The sequence below is a fragment of the Malaya genurostris genome, chromosome 3 (genome assembly GCF_030247185.1).
Source record: "Malaya genurostris strain Urasoe2022 chromosome 3, Malgen_1.1, whole genome shotgun sequence".
NCBI lineage: Eukaryota > Metazoa > Arthropoda > Insecta > Diptera > Culicidae > Malaya > Malaya genurostris.
The window spans coordinates 14,410,764-14,430,975 of NC_080572.1; the positions used below are offsets into that span (position 1 = coordinate 14,410,764).

The 20,212-nt window shown below is 36.0% G+C and overlaps 1 protein-coding gene across 1 annotated transcript in view; it reads left to right on the plus strand.

Moving 5' to 3' along the window:
• The window catches only part of LOC131436528 (exostosin-1), a 300,468-nt gene that overhangs the window by 150,194 nt on the left and 130,062 nt on the right, over nt 1–20,212 (plus strand). The window contains exon 2 of the mRNA XM_058605277.1: nt 10,480–10,632. Coding sequence (XP_058461260.1) covers nt 10,480–10,632 — 153 coding nt within the window. The remainder of the gene's footprint in view (nt 1–10,479; nt 10,633–20,212) is intronic.

Consider the following 20,212-nt stretch of genomic DNA (forward strand, 5'->3'; position numbering starts at 1 on the left):
TATGTCGGGAAGGCTTGAGACCATATTACTCAAGAAAGACATTATTAAATAACTTGGTGAACTAAAACTTTTTTCTAAATAAAACGAAATAAACATTCGAATCTGTTACGGGCAACCATGCTGCATTCCACGCTTGGAAACATGTTTTTTGGAAGAACCGCAATTTTTCATTCAGTTTTTGCATTCAAAGCTTTGTTGTACGGTACCTGCAAATAAGTTTCTAAATGATTTTTGCATTGCTAATTCCGACTCCAAATTTTGCACTCAAGGTTTTTATTCGATTGGTCAATGTACATATAACGAACTTAACGAGTCAGATTTTGTATGTTTCAGTTCTGACTTGGAAAGATTCTTAGTGTCCGTAGTATTGCAACACTGACCATGCAATAGTCCCGTAGACTTACAAGTCGACCGCAAAGTTGAATGCTATTCAGAATCACGCTAACTAGTATCGAATACAGAATCTTTAATTTGAATATATCTTTTGCTACAAACATTCATTCACCGTTTACATCTAAAATCTGATTCAATTGACTTATACACTTGTATAAGAAACGATCGCGCCTTGATATTCTGAAGGAAGAGATAAAGAGGATGGAAATAATGCTTCAAGCACATCAGTACGCGCCTACACTATGAATGTTACTGCCCACAAACCGAACGTAAACTGCCTGAAACGAGCACGCCGAACTGTCTCAGCTCTTTAATTATGAATATAATTTCTTGAAAACAAACTTTTCTTTCTATAGAATTTCACTGATCGATCGATTCATAGAAGATCGACCAAAATAAAAAAATTGACTATTCATTTAAACCAAAGTCCGTTCTTCAATCCATTTCGTATTAGTAGTTTCGTATATTATTAATTATCAATAATATTGTTATCAATGCCTTAACAACGGTGATTGCTATGCGCAATGATCAACCGCTGCGCAAAGCAATCACCAAAGGCAAAACTAAAACCCACATGCTTGCCTCGAATCTTCATAGCAAACCAAGAGCAACAAATTTGAACCGCACCGGCTACTGTCGCAGACCTGGTCAAGGGAGAGTAATATTTTGCTCTCGACAGAAACAACGCAGTGACTGATACCCGAAGTTTACTGTCGCATCAGCGAGAACTTCATGCTTCTTCGGCTGTCGTGGACCATGACAAAATGTCTTGAGATGGAATGAACTGTCGAACGAAGGGAATGACGGCAACGTTGGCTGTACAGAACTATTTGTCTAAGGGCTGTCGTGATGAAACCTATCACAAGGCTGTCATGGAAAGAGTAGCAAGACAGCCTCAATAATAATGTCGCGCGGCGGTACATTTGGGAAGCCTGGACACAACAATCAAATGGGAAGGTACATTTGGATGCACATGGTATATTCTTCATCGACTATATTGAGAAAGGAAACACAATCAATAGCGAATACTACATAGCGTTGCTGGATCATTTGAATGTTAAAGTAAACGAATTGCACTTCGAATTACTTGCGCATTTAGCGTATAGTCCATATCTAGCCCAGTGACTACTGACTATTCGCTATTTTTACAATTTTGAATTCGTTTGGATGCTTCTATTAGGTCATAGATCAATTTCGAGGATCAAATTTCAGACACTGCTGGTTTCGGAGACATAATGGCATAAGTAACGTAACTCCAAGTTGGTGGTTCAATGCATAGTGCGCCGGTCTTTCAAGCCAGTTGTTGTATGTTCGAGCCCCGACTTAGAAGGATTCTTAGTGTCAGTAGGATCGTAGCAATAGCCATGGAATAGTTTTGTACGCTATGAATCGACTGCGAAGTCTGTTCAAAGAGGAGGTCAAACTCCACAAAAGAAACGTAATACCAAGGCTTTGCTTTGTCGTAACTGATTTGTGAATTTTTTTTTCTTTCCTAGAGCTCTCGGCTAAACCGATTCGAACAATTTTGGGGTCGTTGGAAAGCTGATATTAACTTATTAATTAAGTTCGAAGACCACACACTTCATGTTCCGGAAATATAATAGTATAACTGACGTATCCTAAGCGACTAAGCGCATTTTTTATATCCAATGCTCAATTTTCTCGGGAACGACACAACAGTTTCAGTTTCGTAGATATAGTAGAATAAATGACATAGCCGAAAAACCACACTTGCTTGTCTATCCGCACAGTTTTTTTTAGAGATTGCTCAACCGATTTGAAAAAACAACCAGAATTCAATATCTCGTTCTGGATATGTAATTGTATAACAGACGTAAAGGACAAACCACAAAATTTTCTCAGAGAAAACTTAACCGATTCCGACCGGGCTTGTTTGAAATGTGCGGATTCATCTGGAAATTATAAAATCTATTTAAATTTTTTTCAAGAAATTGCATTCTCACAGCACTAGATTGAGAAATAGTTTTTTTAGATTACCTTTTCGCCAAGAACAGAGCTCCAGCAAAAACTTTTAGGAAGTCCAAAAGAATTTCCCTCCAACTATCGGAAGAAGTGCGGCGTTCTCAGTCACATGGAAATATGCAAACGATTTGTTTATAAAATTGCCCGACGTTTCGGCCGATTTTGATGGCCTTTTTTCAAGGGAAAATAAAAATATGCGTTTATTATAAGACATTGTGTGGACGTTAATGGTATATGGATTATCCTAAGGTACTTTGTGAACTTGCTTTGGTCTAATCGTTATTGTCAGTCTCGTTGATTTATAATTATAAGAGTTATTGAGTTATTTGTGAAAAAAGAAACCGCCTCAACGGCGAGGAACTCACCAAATAGTTCCAAGTAAAACTCAATTACAACCAATAACACATACCAAATTACCATACGCACCGACCCACCGATATATAGATCGCTCCCATACATAACATCACTCTCACCAGTAATAATAAACACCCTCAAAACTGATTATGATAACATTACAATTTCAACCAAACCTATCAACACGATATCAAGAATTTTACCGATTTTAAAACAACCAATTGATCTGCTTTCACAGTTCAACGTTATATATAGCCCGCCATGGGAAACTGCAAGATGAATTACATTGGCATGACTCGCATGACCGAATTGGAGACATCGATCATGCCCATCACGTAATTGTATCCACAAACCAGCAAACCAATAATTGTCATATTTACTGCATACACCAAATTGAAAAGTTCTTCAAAGATCATAGTTTGTTTTGCATATGTTACCGTAAATAGACAACAGACATCTTACCGTTGGAAATCAAAGACCAAGTGAGTCCACAAAGTACGTTAGGATAATCAATCCATAAAATGTCTAATAATAAACGCATATTTTTAGTTTCCTTTGAAAAAGGCCATCAAAAACGACCGAAACGTCGGGCAATTTTATAAACAAATTGTTTGCCTATTTCCTATTGACTGAGAACGTCGCACTTCTTCCGATAAAACTCCAAATCAGTCGATATATACAAACTTGAGATTTCCCTCCAACAATTGCATCTGAAGCATTGTACGAGGCATATTCGAAAAGTAAGGGCCGTTTGCTTATATTTCAAAACCGACGAATTGTAACAGTTATTTGATTTGATTCGGTAGTCATTTTCCTATCTTTGCGTACAACAAACAACGTCCCGCCAGCTGTGAAGTATGTAATTGGAGTTTTGTGAGCAAAATATTTTTTTTCTACTTTAAGGTTGATGTCAGAGTGAGCGCGGAAAGCGGACCGAAGCGAAGCGATTCAATGCGATGTACTGTTTTCGCATTGCATTCACTCTGACAGGTTTGCTCTGATCAAATGTAACTAGCTCACACGGGTAGCCAGACGCTTTCACTCTGACAGCAACATAATTCATCGTGGTTAGTGTTGTATTTCCAAAAATGGATGACCAAATGCTCTTGACTAAGTTGGTCTAGTTTGTAAACCGTGGAAAGTTTTTTCTTTGATGAAAGCCTGCGATCTGATTTTTGGTTGACGATTATTGCACTGGCTTATGAGCTTTGTCTCTTTAGACGCGCTACAGTCTCCACATCGTAGAAACTCATCTTGCCGACGATAACGTTCTATGCAGAGGGGTTAAGAAAGCTGGTGTAGCGCTACGAAAAATGCTTTGTAGTGATCGGCGATTGTGAAAAAGTTAAGCAAATTAATGGGAAATTAATCGTTCTAATTAAACCTATTTCATATGAATATAACTTTTTGCCTTTCTCATATCGAAAATTAATACAATCACTGTGAAAACCGACTTTTGAACTGATGTCCGGAGGCGTGTGTGTGTGTGTGTGTGTGTGTGTGTGTGTGTGTGTGTGTGTGTGTGTGTGTGTGTGTGTGTGTGTGTGTGTGTGTGTGTGTGTGTGTGTGTGTGTGTGTGTGTGTGTGTGTGTGTGTGTGTGAGGGTGTGGGTGTGAGTGAGTGTGTGTGTGTGTGTGTGTGTGTGTGTGTGTGTGTGTGTGTGTGTGTGTGTGTGTGTGTGTGTGTGTGTGTGTGTGTGTGTGTGTGTATGACAAATAATTTTCTCAGAGATGACTGAACCGATTTTCACAAACTCAGATTCAAATGAAAGGTCTTACAGCCCCATACATCGCTATTGAATTTTATCCCGATCCGACTTCCGGTTCCGGAATAACAAGTCATTGTGTGCAATTCGATGAAAAAATGCACATTCAATATTCTCGAAAATTTCCCAACCGATTTTTACAATCTAAGATGCAAACGAAAGGTCTTGAAATTATTTAAAAAATCCCCGAAAAGTTGATTCAGATCGATTTATCAGCAACGGTTAAATAGATTTTCACAAATTATGATTTACATTAAAGCTTTCAGTGTCTTAAAAGATACTGTGCATTTGCACCCAGGTCCGACTTCCGGTTTCGAAATTATAGGGAAATGAGTATCAAAACTTTCAAACTTTGATGCAAAATCGGTACGGAAGAAGAAAACGCCACCGTCTAGCACACAGCGTGTTTTGTTCAATTTTGTATACCGTACATGGTTGGCACATTTAAATCTATATTAACTTGACTTAACTGTTAACAAATGGAAAAGATGATGGTGGTTTATACCAAAGAAAGTTATTATTCAAGTTTGAAATAAAAAATCGGGACAGAATCTTCTAGTGATGTTTTTGAAAACATTAGTAATATGAGAAAGAAGACATCATTACACCACTAGGTGGATTAAAAAAGGTTTTTATGACAAACCGTTTCTTACTTTTGGAATATGCCTCGCATTAGTGGAATTTTGATTTTTGGAAAATTTAAACTATAATGAATTCAACAACTCGATCGCAACAGATAACTCTAAATCTTTAAAATTCAAATGAAAACGATCAACACAATTCAATTTACATTTAAAAGGGAAATTAAATTAGGAGTGTTACAAAAAATTGTATCTTCTCATTCGTATCAGCATTTTCAAATTTTAGCCGCCTGCATTCCTACTCGATTGAAAGAAAATCATCGCTTATGACCAACTTTGCCCAACCGGACGGACGAATTTAATGATTTTAAACCAGTCCAATACGAATGGCAGTAGTTAACTTTTTCACAGCGAATCGACCCCGAGTAGCATAGCAAATGGTAATAAAAGGATTTCATCGGTTGCTAGGGGACGAGATCACGCTGAGGAATTTGAAACACTGCAACCGGAACAAAAGGATTCGAATCAACTGTTAGCGTGGGCTGGACACCATGCGCTCAGTGGTGGGCTTTACAGTGTAAATACATCGACTCTGCGTGGCTGCTAGCCATGTAGGCTTGACCAACGTCGGTGCGGTTCTGTTTCAAATATGTGTACTGCTGTTTTCAATCTAAGCCATGGGACTGGGTGTTTCGGTTCATGACTGTTTATCTGATATTGCTTGGTGGCAATACAGCGATACCACGGCGTGCTCTGTTCTGCCGATATATATTTTTTTCCGTATGACCGAGGTGCAATTGATCGTGCAAGCATCCGCACCTTGCAACGTGTTGGTTAGCTCTTTTTTCGTCAACCACCAGCCTCAAATTTCACCACCGGATTCCGGACCAAGCGAGACCGTACTCGTCGGATAGGTAGAGCAGAGGACTTTTGATGAAAATTTTAGAGCCTCTCATGCACTGGGTTGGTTTGGTTTTCGATAGATAGAGATAGAGACAGCCCGGCATGAGCAATTATATAAAAGTGGATCAATCGTAGCCCAAGCTTCAATGGACCTATAAACGTTGGATGCATTTTTTTGTAAGCTGTATGCGAAATGCGCCCCCACAACAAATTCCTAGTACTGAAAAAGCAATTTGTGTTTAGTTATCCCCGTACCGATAATTGCGTTGAGTGGATTTTAAATGCTGAAGGCTGGGGAAAATTCGTATTTCGAAACAGTCAATAATTCTATTATCTACCGCAGGACAAAAGCAATTATTTGATTAGGTATTTCGCGATAAAACACGTTCCAATGCGATGCGGAAAATCGCATCCGAAAATTTGTTACGAATTGTGATTCCATATATAGTTATGAACGACTACAGTTACAAACGACTATAGTTATTAGCGACAAAAAATGAAAGGTGATAGCAAGCATTCAATATCTTTTAATCTGACACTGAATTTGCAAGGTATCTTTTCTTGCAGCACATCAAACAGTAATGAAAACAGAACTCACCTAGAGTCAAACCAAATCTGCATTTGTCAAATTCGTTTTGTTTGTGAGTCACTTTCTACTGTCTGTTTGATTTATCCTAGAATGCAAAGTTTTCTGACAGGGGAAAACTTTTCCCATCACTCGAAGCTATTTGACACACTTTAGAAGCTCCGATAGTTTCGTGTCTTCTGCAGTGCTATAAAACCAACGGATCTTTTCTGTCAATATTTGCGATATCCGTTACAATGCGTCTTTACTTAATAAGAGATCTAGACAGTCAGAGATTAGTTTTGTATAATTTAGATCTTAGCTCTTAGATCGAAGCTCACATCAATTACTTTGAGATGGTCGAAAAGATTTTCACACACTAAGATTCAGATTAATAGTTGTTGATTTAGTTGCTTTTAAAATTAATTCGGAACCGACTTTCTATATCACACGAAAATTTTGTTTTTACATAATCCTTCGTTCACTATTTAGCTGTAGCAATTAGGAATCACACCTTGAAAATATGGTATTATACGTGTTTTTTTCGTCGGTTCGGTATATTCCGAGGAAACGTATCAAAAAAGGGTGTTTTTGGGAAAGTTTTGAACATCGTTTTGTATGTCGTTTACAAATCAGCTCATTCTGGCAACACGGAACTTGTAACAAAGTGAATAATCTCATACCTTCAAAGCTATCTCAGCAAAGTCGGTGACAGTGAGGCATGATAAAAAGTCTGTTCGAGGTTAAAATTAAAGTCCTGCAATTTACAGCATGAGTGTGCAGATTCGACTTCACAGGATAACTGACGCCCGTTGGTAATTGATATCATACAGATGCAACTTTTTTTTATAGCTAATCACATTAAAGCATCCTCTCTGACAGCAACTTGTGGTAGATAGAATAGAGACTAAAATTTCTTTCAAACATTATTGATCATTGTTTTTGCTATACAATCACTGTGAAAATCAACTTTTGAAGCGAGGCTCAGAAGGTCGAGCAAATGTCTGTGTTTTCATTAGGATCCAACCGCTGGTTCCAGAGGTAGGGTGCATAGTATCAAAATGTCAATTTCAAGATTTTTTTATTCATTAGTTACCAATTGCAGGTACATTTTTCCCCGTCATAGAGAATCGTAAAAAAATTTGTAGGTCATAATAGTTTATGGTTGAATGAACTTTGCCGATATCCACCTTTCGGTTCCAGAGATACCGACAATAGTAATCAAATGTGATGAAATTAAGCTCACTTTACTTTCTCACATATGATTGAATAGGTTTGCAGTGTAGTACTATTATGAAAAAGAAATCTTAAGCGCGATCCTTAAAAAAATTGATTCAGAAATGATGCAACTTGTCATGGCCATACCAATCGACTCCGGCTCCAGAAGTACCAGAAATTATGTGATGTGATGTGATGTGAAGTGAAGCCACCATCAGTTCAAGGACTTGCCAGTGGATGCGGGTAGACTTACAGTAGCCCCGATATGACTCATCCATTCACCTTCTTACTATAGCTGTTACCGAAAAGCGAACAAAAAGGGTTGGGCGGATATGTAAGTAGAGTCACTTACTCGTTTTCCGCGGGAATAAAAGATGCTCTCCCAACCATAATATCCAGTGCATGGATGAAGCATATCGCTATACATGCTTGAACCCACCTGATGGTTTGTTTGAGAAGGGCGCGTCGGACTCATTTCAAACCTTCAGAAGGAAACAAGTTTCCTTCAAGTGACTTGGGCTGGCTATCCACAATCCCTCGTCCAGTCATCAATTCGTCCGATGCCCTGATGCTCCCTCTCCTTCGCGCCCCCGTGCAAAATGTTTTATATTGATAAATACAAAAATACAATGAAACATAGTGTAATGAAATTAATATAACATAATATGATATAATAGATTACAAAATAATATAATATAATATATTATAATATAATATAATATAATATAATATAATATAATATAATATAATGTAATATAATATATTATAAAACAATATATAAAATAACAGTTAATGTAGAGTGTCAGTTACGCTCTTCTATCTTCGCAATACTGCAGGAAGTAGAATATTTCTTTTCTAATAACAATAATAATATCCACATCTATAAAAATAATATATGTTATTATTATTGATGACAAATTAATTATAATAACAATAAATATAATAATGAAAATAATAATAAAAAACAATATAATATAGTATAATGAATTATATAATAAATAATATAATGAATAAAATGATATGTTGCGATATGCTATGATATTATATAACTTGAATTTATATGTCATTTCTCATCCTCTTATTCTGCCATCAACGCATTTCATTGACCAATTGTCACCACAGACACACGTGTAGGCATGAAACAGGAACCAGTGAGGACCAAGCTCATCTTGTGACGACCTTGATATTTAGTTAAAAGTTACTTTAAAAATGAAAACTTTTAAGGAAAACAAATTTATATTTTGCGCAGAGCTACTTAGTACTACTCATAATAAACCCAATAATATAATAGAATAGAATACAATATAATATAATATAATATAATAAAATATAATATAATACAATATAATAAAATATAATATAATATAATATAATACAATATAATAAAATATTATATAATATAATATAATACAATATAACATGATATAATGCAATGCAGTATAATACCATACAACATATTATATAATAACATAAAATAGTGTAAGACGATAATATATGAAATAATATGCTATGATACAATATAACAGTTAATATCGCAGTGTAAGTTACGCTCTTCTAATAATAATAATAATAATAATAATAATAATAATAATAATAATAATAGTATTAATACAGGATGTAATAAACAACAGAATTATATGTTTTAATATACTATGATAAACACTGCACTTTATGATGGGCTTCAACCTACAAGCCATTTTGCACCCTCTCATTCTGCTACTAACGCAGAAGGCGATAGCACCCAGTCGACGCCGTTCTATTGACCGAATGTCATCATAGACGCTCGGGGAGGCATGAGATAGGAACTTGTGAGGACTTAGTTATCTCACCATTTGACGACCGGCTCCAGAAGTACCAGAAATTATGGTCGAAAACTCCAGAATGGCACTCATTGCATTTTCTCATAAAACCAATTTTCACAAGCTTAGACCCAAATAAAAGGTATTTCGGAACTACAGGGTAAAGTGTGTGTAAAATTCCAAACCATCATTTTGGCTCTAAACTATTTCGATTTGTATGTTGTGCTAGTTCACGCTCGAACAAACTTTTCTGTTTCTATTCAATATCTGGTAGAATACCACAGTAATATTGATTAGAATATGAACAATGTAAGAAAGGAATGTGAATACTAACCAATCTTGTAATAGGGATTAAAACAGGTTTTTTTTTCTATCCTAACTATTACTTATCAGATTGCTCGAAACGTTGAGAGTTTCGGAACAACTTGAATCAGTTTACGTAGCTTTTCGTGTATTATAAGTCTTGCTATGAAGCTTGAGCATAAAACAGTAACAAACTAGTAATTTCCCACAAAAAAAAACAAATATTTTAACAAATTATCTTCAATTCAGTTACATAGACTCAAACTGGTTCAAAACCTTGTTACTTATAAACTTTCCTATGATGTTTTCGTTGGTGTACGGGCAACGGAAAAGTCGCAATATCAATTCATTCGTTTTGTTGAAGTAGCTCTACTGCATGAACTGTTAGCAACCATGGCACGGAAAGATGTGTATCATCCCTGCGGGCTCTTAGTAGCACTGAACCAATCTTGGTGTATCAGTTACTTCTTTGTTTTCCTCTTCCTCATATCAGCAGCCTTGTTTGGAATGGAATAGTGGTTGAGAATTAACCAAGATTTTGGTTTTAGTACTGATTTAATTGAGTGCCAAAAGGGTGCCTAACGTTACATTATTATTTTGTTTTGTTTTCTTCAGATATGTGCACGGAATTGGATCGGAAACGAGGAATTCTTTGTTTCATCTACACAACGCTCGGGACCTGGTGCTGGTGACGACTTGTCGACACGGGAAAAGCTGGCGGGACCTACAGGACGCGCGATGTGATGAGGATAATCGGGAATACGACAGGTAAATAAGCGATAAACTAAAAACGTCCGTAAAGTGACACGTAGCTCCTAACGAAAAACTGAAATTAGAAATTGAAATGATCCATTACATTAATGACCACAATCATGTCGGTTATTTTAGAAAACAGATTCTTCACCTGGATTGTCTTCTAAAATAACAAATGTTATAATTGAAATGAAAGAATACAATAAATTATTATTCAGAGGATTGTTTGGAGAGTTCCAAAGAGTACTCATCGTGGGTTTTCTAAAGATAACCTTGATAACACCTGCGCTTTTAAGTAATAGAAAACTGGTATCTGTTCTCTAGAGACAACAATGTCTGAAGCTCTCGTTAGTTTCTCTGCTAGGTTTTTATAATAATTTTTACTAATATTCTTGCACAAGTCCAAAAACTGTCAGACGAAACCGTATGATCTGCTTTATAATGAAAGATATACCTTTGTCTTTTTTTTTTTTGGCCCTCCACACTCCCCCGCACCAAAAAGCTCACATTAGGAGCCCTCTGGTTGCGGACACATACAGTCCTCAGCTTGGGAAAATCATCTCATCTTTTTATATTTGATGAATAAGTTAAATGAAAGAATTAATAAATAAATTAATGAATAAGTAAATGAATGATTAAAGTAATGTAAAACAAAATTTATTACATAAATGAACAAATGAATGAATAAATGAATGCATAAATGAATGAATTAATGAATGAATAAATGAATGAATAAATGAATGGATATATGAATGAATAAATGAATGAATGAATGAAAAAATGAATTAATAAAATGAATTAATAAAATTAAAAATTGAATACAAAACCGACTTGTTTTAAACAAGTCAATATTCATGATTTGTTTCAGACTTATAGGTAGAGAATTATAGATAGTCGGACCGTAGAACGTTATCCGAGTTTGACCGAGATTTGTGGATACTCTAGTTCGCAGTAGTGAACTAGCTTGTCTGCTATTTCGCTGCCGTGCAATAACCGATAGAGGTGAATTGCTATGAACCCCTGGTTGGTATAGCGCCTTATGGACGAACATGATTGTTTGCATGCCTCTCAATGCTAAAATGGGCAAAATGCAGTGACTAGTGTTGGAATACAGTAAAGCTGTGGGATACAAATGAGGCAACTTAAAAATAGTTTTAAGGCATCTATTTTGCAATATCTGAATTTTTTTCAATCTGGACTTAGGTGCATGACTCCAAACGATTATTAGATACTGAATGTGAGAATGAATACAACCAAAGTAAAAACTCAATAAAGCCCTCCTTGGAACAAAATAGCTAACTTTGCGCAATGCGCCGGATAGTGCGGATAATTTTTTTTCGATAGCCTTTATATGTACATCCCAAGAAAGAGTTGAATCGAGATGTATACCTAGGTATTTGAAATCGTACACTTTTTCTATTGCAATTGTCTCAAGACATGGATGAGGATGATTTGGTAGTATTTTTCTCGGGGAATGAAACACCATGTATTTCGTTTTTAATAAGTTCAAAGACAACAAATTTGCGTTGAAATATTTAGATAGGATCCGGAGGTCGTACTCAATCAACGGGATTAATGTTTGTACGTCCTTGCACGGATAGAACAGTGCAGTATCGTCAGCAAATAACCTAGGTACACCTTTTAGATTCAAATTCTCAATATCGTTAATATAAATTAAAAATAACAATGGTCCTATGTTACTACCTTGAGGTACTCCTACACTAATGGAACGATATGAACTAGATGAATGACCAATAGATATAAACTGTTTTCGGTTGGATAAATAGCTTTTGACTATGTCATTTGCCACCCCTCTAATCCCGTATCGATCCAGTTTTTCTAAAAGGATTTTGTGATCTAATGTGTCAAAAGCCTTTCGGAGATCCAAGAACAATGCACCAACAACTTGTTTGGAATCAATATCACCAATGAGACAATCAACCAGCTCAACAATAGCTGTTGTTGTACTACATCCAGATCTAAAACTGTATTGGAATCGATATAAGATATTATTAGAATTTAGGAAGTCGAGCATTCTGTTCACGAGAAGTTTCTCCAAGATTTTATTGAAAATCGATAAAGTAGAGATTGGACGGTAGTTGCAAGGATCGCACTTATTTCCGGTCTTGAAAATGGGTGCTACATGGGCTATTTTTAGGCAATCAGGATAAACACCAGTTGTTAAAATTTTGTTAAATATTTGAGCTAAAATTGTTGAGAAGGAGCGATGATTACTTTTCAGAAGCTTTGCAGAAATATTGTCATAACCATTACATTTGCTGGAATCAAGTTCGTTAATTATAACAATGACTTCATTTTCAGTGGCTGGACGTAGAAAAATTGAATTTGTGACAGAATAAACATTTTCGATAGGATTTGAAGTGTTCAAATTCGAAATTTCGTCAGCTAGAGAGGCGCCAATACTTGAAAAATAATCGTTGAATGTTTCACATACTTCCAATTCGCTTTTTGTTTTTGTTCCATTTATTACTAGTTTTATTTCCTCTTTTGACTTAGTGCGACCCATAATTAAATAAATATTTTTCCAAAGTCTAGAATGACATGTAGTATTCAGAAGATTTTCGTAATATAATTTCTTGTTTGACCTTTTCACTATGTCAACTTTCCTGGAGACGTGTTTCAGTAATCCTAGAAGGTTGAGATCAGTTGGTTTTTTTCTTACTTTTCTGAGATAATTGGATTTATGCTGTAGTAGTTTCCAAATATCGTACGACATCCAAGGACAGTATTCACGTTTCACATTAATTGCTTTGGTATAAGTCTTAGTACACTGCAATAACATTGAGTTATATCCCGGTGGATGTTGTCGACCCGCATCGGTCCGATCATCGGGCCGATTATCGGACCGATTGAGCACGATATAGGGCCGATTGTAGCGCTTCGATCGGCCCGTCATCGGACAATTCTGCACCATTTGCATCAATCGCGTCGACCTTAAAAAGCTTTATGTTTACATTATGTATCGCTAGAGAAACAGAGCGAAGGAATATCAAACAAGGCATTTTCGAGCCGACGTCTCCCCGATAGGGTGTGCAAGAGTGTTAAACATTCTTTTGTCTCGATCATGGAGGCTTTAACCTTTAGGTCATTCGCCTCTTAGGGCCAGAAAAACTCTGGCCCTATGTTTGAGGTTGGAAATCCAACCCCGATATATCTCATCACCTGAGTATTGGATATCCGCTCTCTGCTTTGGTATATCTTCACTCTTTTGTTCTACCGATACACTATGTAAGCTCGAAACGCAATCAAAAGCTTTCGTGCACGATGCGTCCGATGTTCGAATTTACTGGGATGTTGATATGATGTTCGAAATGACGTCTTCGACATCATCTATGGACAATAAACTGTCAATATATTGATTGAAAATTCTATTGAGCTTGCTGTGATCAACTAGTTTTTTTTGTTAGTACCTGTTTTTGTCTATTTCCATTCAACTTTATTGACGATATAATTTGAAGATGATCGCTTAAATTCGTAAAGATGGTATCGTTCCGTAAAAGAGCGGCATCATCGGTTTTGCAAATAAAATGATCGAGAACGTTTCCACTAGATGGTCGAGTCGGGAAGGTATTAGTGCATATAAATCCATAGGACTCGAGTAGGCTACAATATCGCGATACAATGTTATTACTTGGTAAATTCATAGGAACGTTAGTATCTCCTATTATGTAACATGGTTTGTTCTTTTTCACATTTGAAAGCCAGGATTCTAACATATCATGAAATCGATTGAAATCAAAAGCAGGAGGTCTGTAAACGCCTATAATGTCAGAACAGTGCCCATTAATGTTAATCTCAATTTGGATGGTATGTGGACCATCAATAACCTCATTTTTTAATATGTTATGCTCTATGTTTTCCTTAACGAACACTGCTAACCCACCGTGGAAACTATCTCTACAAGAAAATGTAGCCGAATAACCCAGAATTCCGTAAATTGATGTACTACCCTTTCTGAGTAATGTTTCACCGATGACGATGATATCTATCGTTAAATCGCATTGAGCCAAAAAGTATTTTATATTATCAAATTTGTACAGATCATTCATACCTCGGATATTCCATTGGACTATCCTCAAGCATTTCTCGCTTTTATTATTACACCGTAAATTAAATTCGTATATATTATCATGATATGTATTGACAATACCTTCCATTATAGAAAAAAAAATATAACATCACGTTCAACTGAAGAAATACAATACATTTTATTGCAGTGAGTTCCCATTTCTTTTTCTCTTGGGTGAGGGAGAACCAATCGAGACAGAAGTATTCAACAGACGAGTAATCAAACGGCTCAAATCTTCTCTATTCCTTACAAGCTCGGGTTTTGAATGCTCGTCCTGTTTTACTAATATAACCCCTCCTTTACCAGACCAAATATACTTAATGTTGAGAGCTTCCTGGGATTCTCGTAATTCTTTCAAAATCTCCAGCGCCAGCGGTGTCAATTCGTCGCGAATTGAAACGGTAGTGGGTCTTCCATTCAGTAGCAATGACTTATTGATCGACGTTGATTGTAGTTTTTTAAGCAGTTTCTTTTTGTTTAAGACTTCATCTTTAATGACTGGATTTTTGAAACGATTCTGATTGGGATTAGCGGACTAATTGGTTTGTTTGATTGGAAAATTCTAGTGGCAGATAGAACGGAGTCTGATTCTAGCGACACGCCGATAGATTCTAATGTCTTTATTGTTAACTCACAAACATTTTCGTTAGGAAGCACGGGTATGCCGAACAACATTGCATTGCTACTGACTGCTTTTTTATCTGACTTATCGACATTAAGTTCCAATTTGTTAACCACCCCACTAAGGCTAGCATTGGATTTCTTCAAGGATACGATCTCCTGTTTCAAGTTTTCATTCTCACATTTCAGTTCATTGAAATCTGTTACAATGTCATCGAACTTTGAAGATAAAAATTCTTTCTAACGCGACATGGTCGTATCGACGAATGACTAAGAATTAAATATAAGTTTATCTAAATATTCTTACAGAAATCGAAGTGAGATTATTATTTCAAAACTAAAGTTGGGTACGAGTTGCGTTTAGAAGCCATATTTATTTGTAAACAGAATCTAAATTGTCATATCAGCAGCCGAATTCCGGTCACAATATTTCTTGAAAGAAAAGAAAATTTCAAAGAGATTTCGCCTATTTTCTTAATTTGGAATTCCCGTCATGGTCTGGAAGAAATTGTTTTGACACTTGAAAAAGAAAAAGAATTTTTTTTCTCTTCAACACTTTTGCGGAAGAAATTCAGATAGATAATTGTTTAGTGATAAATTTGAGTCAGCCCATTGAGAAGCTATTAAGTAGAAGTAATGGAATCATTATGTGTGCAGTATTATCTGCAAAAGAGAAGATGGTATCGCCTTCAGGAGAAAATAAAGCTGCTTCGCGACCGTCGATTCTTGAGGGATATTAGCAATCCGGTCGAAATATCAGATGGCAATTTCGAAAAGCTATTACGAATGCCTAAATGTTTAGCTGAAAAGTTCATCAACTTATTAGATCAACCCCTTAATGCGATTCCTTTAAAAGATGAAAGAACTACAACAATACCGGTCCATTTACAAGTTCTTACCACATTGAGATACCTTGGCTCAGGTAATATGTTCGTATAATCAAATGTAATGTACTCTAGATAATTAACTTGTTTTAGGATCTCACCAAGTAACAGTCGGGCAAGATTATTTATTGGCAGTTTCACAAGCAACGTGTCATCGTATATTGAAAAACGTTATTGCTACAATAGAATTTATAATTTTCCCGACGAATGATGCTGAGCAAACTCGAATCAAACAAGCGTTTTTCCAGCAATTTAATATCTCCGAAAGATGTTGAGCACGTTTACTTGAACAGATAAAGGATACCATTCAAAGAATGTCCAACTGATATGTGATTTAGAGCTCCGCATATTAAACGTTAATGCAAGATTTGGAGGTTCTAGTCACGACGCATTTATTTGGATACGGTTGTCTGAAATCCAGATTTAGATGTATTTCTCGTGACTCGCTTTTGTGATATAATAAGAATCTGTGTGGTCAGATTCATAATTGCCGTGTGATAATTCACAACTTCCTTGTCAAATATAAGTATCCAATAGAAATATTGGATGAAAATCTAAATAATGAGGGTAACGACGTTATCCAGGAAGCGAATCAGTTTGGTTATAATGATGATGATGATGATGATAATGACAGATTATTGTACGTAGGAAGAAGAGAAAGGCAGCATATTGCTGATAATTTCTTCCGTTAAAATTTATAATTCAACATTCAATGTAATTTACATGAAAAGAAAACAAAAATTATTCTTTACGTTCACATCGTTCTCGATTAAGTATCAGTACGATTAAGAAGCATCTGTAGGGATTTGTTCATTGACTTCAGTTCCTCCACTTTTTGTTGTTTGGTTACAAGCTTTGCCTCTTCAATATTCAGCATTTTCTCCTTCAGCAGGAGCTCTCGCTTCATGTATTCTTTCTTGTCCGCTTGTATGGTTTCAAGGCACTTGAACACGCTCATTCTGGCATCGGAATATCGTTGACCTCGGCCGAGTTGTCTTCCTCTTGGAAGTGTCACAGTTACACTTGGCCGTCTAGCTGCAGGTTTTGAATCAGCAACCACTTTGTCCTGTTTTTTTTTGTTTTTTCGGGTGTCTTGGTAGCTCCTCCTATATCGTTTTATATGTTGCTTAACGTAGTCCATTTTTGTTTTTGAAGATCTTTGCTTCGTGAAGACTGAAATCGGTTATTAGCGAAGTCTAAATTTTCAGCCATGTAGTCCACCAAATGCTTCTTTTGTTCCATGGACAGGTGTTTTTTAAGCCTGCAAACAACAATAAATCGAAAAATTTATTACAATTTCACCCAATGTTATATACTTACGCTGAGGAAGTTGCCATTATCAATATTTTGTTGAACGATTAACACTTTTCCTTCGTTAACCCCCGTATTCGAACTGCATTCGAATGTTTACAAAACAAGCTTTTCAACACAAACTTGGAAAAATATCACGGATTACTTTGATGCGTGTGCGGTCCAAATTTCGGTGCGGCTCGTTATAGAATCTCTTTCTCGTCGATTGATCGGAATACGTTGAGAAGAAAAGAAAATATTTTAAAGAGAAAGACATTCTACGATTTTCTTCTCCTCTGCCAATGGAATTCACCGTAAAAGAAAAACAAATACAAATAATCGGAACTATTGTTGTTTTTTAAAGTACCATTTATTGTTATATGAGTTAACTTTAAATTAAGATCTAAGTGTTCATCATAAGTGATATTGTGATATATATTATACAGCAATTCCATGAGAAACTGATAAGCGATCTCTCAGATATTAGACCCGTATTCTTTTTATTTTGGGTGACCACTTCCTTGTTAGGGTGGATCGAAAAATCGATTATTTTTCATGGTAGGTAGACCAATGGGCCTGTTTTACAATCTAAAAGTGGCAAGACGGACGCGATGGACGCGCATGGTCGTAAACTACGAAGACTTGAAAATTTCAAAAAAAAATTCTCAGAAACAAAAAATAACGCATCGCTAATTTTTGGATATGTTATGTAAAAATGTTTAAGCTTTCAAAGAAGAATATAAAATTACATAGTGCCCATCGGTCTACCTATCATGAAAACCGTTCAAAAGGTAAAAAAATGATGTTCTAAAACACAATACTTCAACTTTAAAATATTCGCATATTTTTCCTAAAAACTATAAACATTCATTGACAACATATTCAAAAATTAGCAGAATCGATTTTTTGATCCAATAATCGGTTTTTTTATCTACCAAATGGTCACCCAAATTACAAAATAAAATAATACGCGTCTAATATTCTTCGATCGAGAACGATTCTTCCAAATATTACGAAATTCCGGGAAATACATACACAGACACACACACACACACACACACACACACACACACACACACACACACACACACACACACACACACACACACACACACACACACACACATACACACACAGACATTTGCTCAGTTCGTCGAGCTGAGTCGAATGGTATATGACATTCGGCCTTCCGGGCCTCGGTTTAAAAGTCGGTTTACACAGTGATTTCATAACTTTTCTATATGAGAAAGGCAAAAAGGCTGAATTGAGACATTTGGGCATTCGAAATAGCTTAGTAACGAAAAATTCCATCCAATGTTTCATTCTAACGGATTGCTAATATCCCCCAAAAATCAACGGTGGCAAAGCAGCTTTATTTTTACCTGCCGGCAGCACCACCTTTTCTTTGGTAGTTAATACTGCACAAATAATGCCTCCATTGCTTCTACTTAATAGCTTTTCAATAGGCTTGCTAAATTTTATTCCTAAAAAATTGTCTTTCTTAATTTCTTCCGCAAAAACGTTGAAGAGAAATTTTTTTTCTTTGTCATTAACTAGTGTCAAAAAAAATATCTTCCGGACCATGACGGGAATTCCAATTCAAGAAAATAGATGAAATCTCTATGCCATTTTCTTTTTTCCAAAGACTTTTTGTGAGCAAAGCTCAGCTGTTGAATTCGCAAAAGAGAGAAATAGATTTTGTGAAGAGAAAGACATTTTTTGATTTTCTTCTCTTCAAGAAAATTGTGATAAATTTCTTTTGCCACCGGAATTCAGCTGCAGGTGGCCGCAATATTGACAAAACCAAAATCCTAAATCTTTTGTTACGAAGTAGGTCCGACAGTTCAAGGTTTGCCAAAATGTCGACGACTACAACGAAAAATCATAAAACAATGGTTCATCTATTCGAGAGAAATATCACTCGACTGCATCAGGCCCATGCTCAACTGGTTAAGATGGAATACTATCACAATTCAACGGTGTTTTCAAAAGGTGGAAATAAAATATCGACCATTGACCACTTAAAACCGCTGCTAACACATTGACAAACGCAACATCTGGGTTGTAGAAAACAAAGGTCACTTATGCGCTAAAGATATCGAAATGTGTTATTGTGGACTTCTTGAGTTGGTTAAGAAGATAGACAATGGTCCTCACAATCTCTGAAGCTAAATAAAGTGCCAATACGCGGGAAAACCACGATTTGAAGCAATTGGCTCGTAAATTCGAAAAAAATTGTGGCGTCTGTACATAAAATATGCACAAAAAAACTGTTCCATTTCTACCAGAAGATGGAATTGCTCGTAAAATGTCACCAGTCGTTTTTGGATACTTTCAGTTTGGTGAATTTCTCCATTGAAAATTTCCTTTTGGTTACCACAAGCGCAGATTGAGCATTCAATTAGGGTAAATCCGAGTGAAATGTCGCACTGTTTTTAATGCGTGAAAACAATAAAATTTGTTCATAACATTTATATTTAAAAAAAAAAGATGCAAATCCGGGTAAGATGACGGGTGGACTTCAAGGTGAGACGCCGCACGTAGGGAACGTTACAGAAAATAGACAATCTACATTTTTTATGTTATTCAATGAATGTGTTTTAGCTCAAAAGTACATAATCATCAAGCAAAGAAAAAATAAATTTTTCATGTACATGGTCAAGAGATTGTTGATTATGAATTAATTTTGATTTCGCCGTTTTTCTATCAA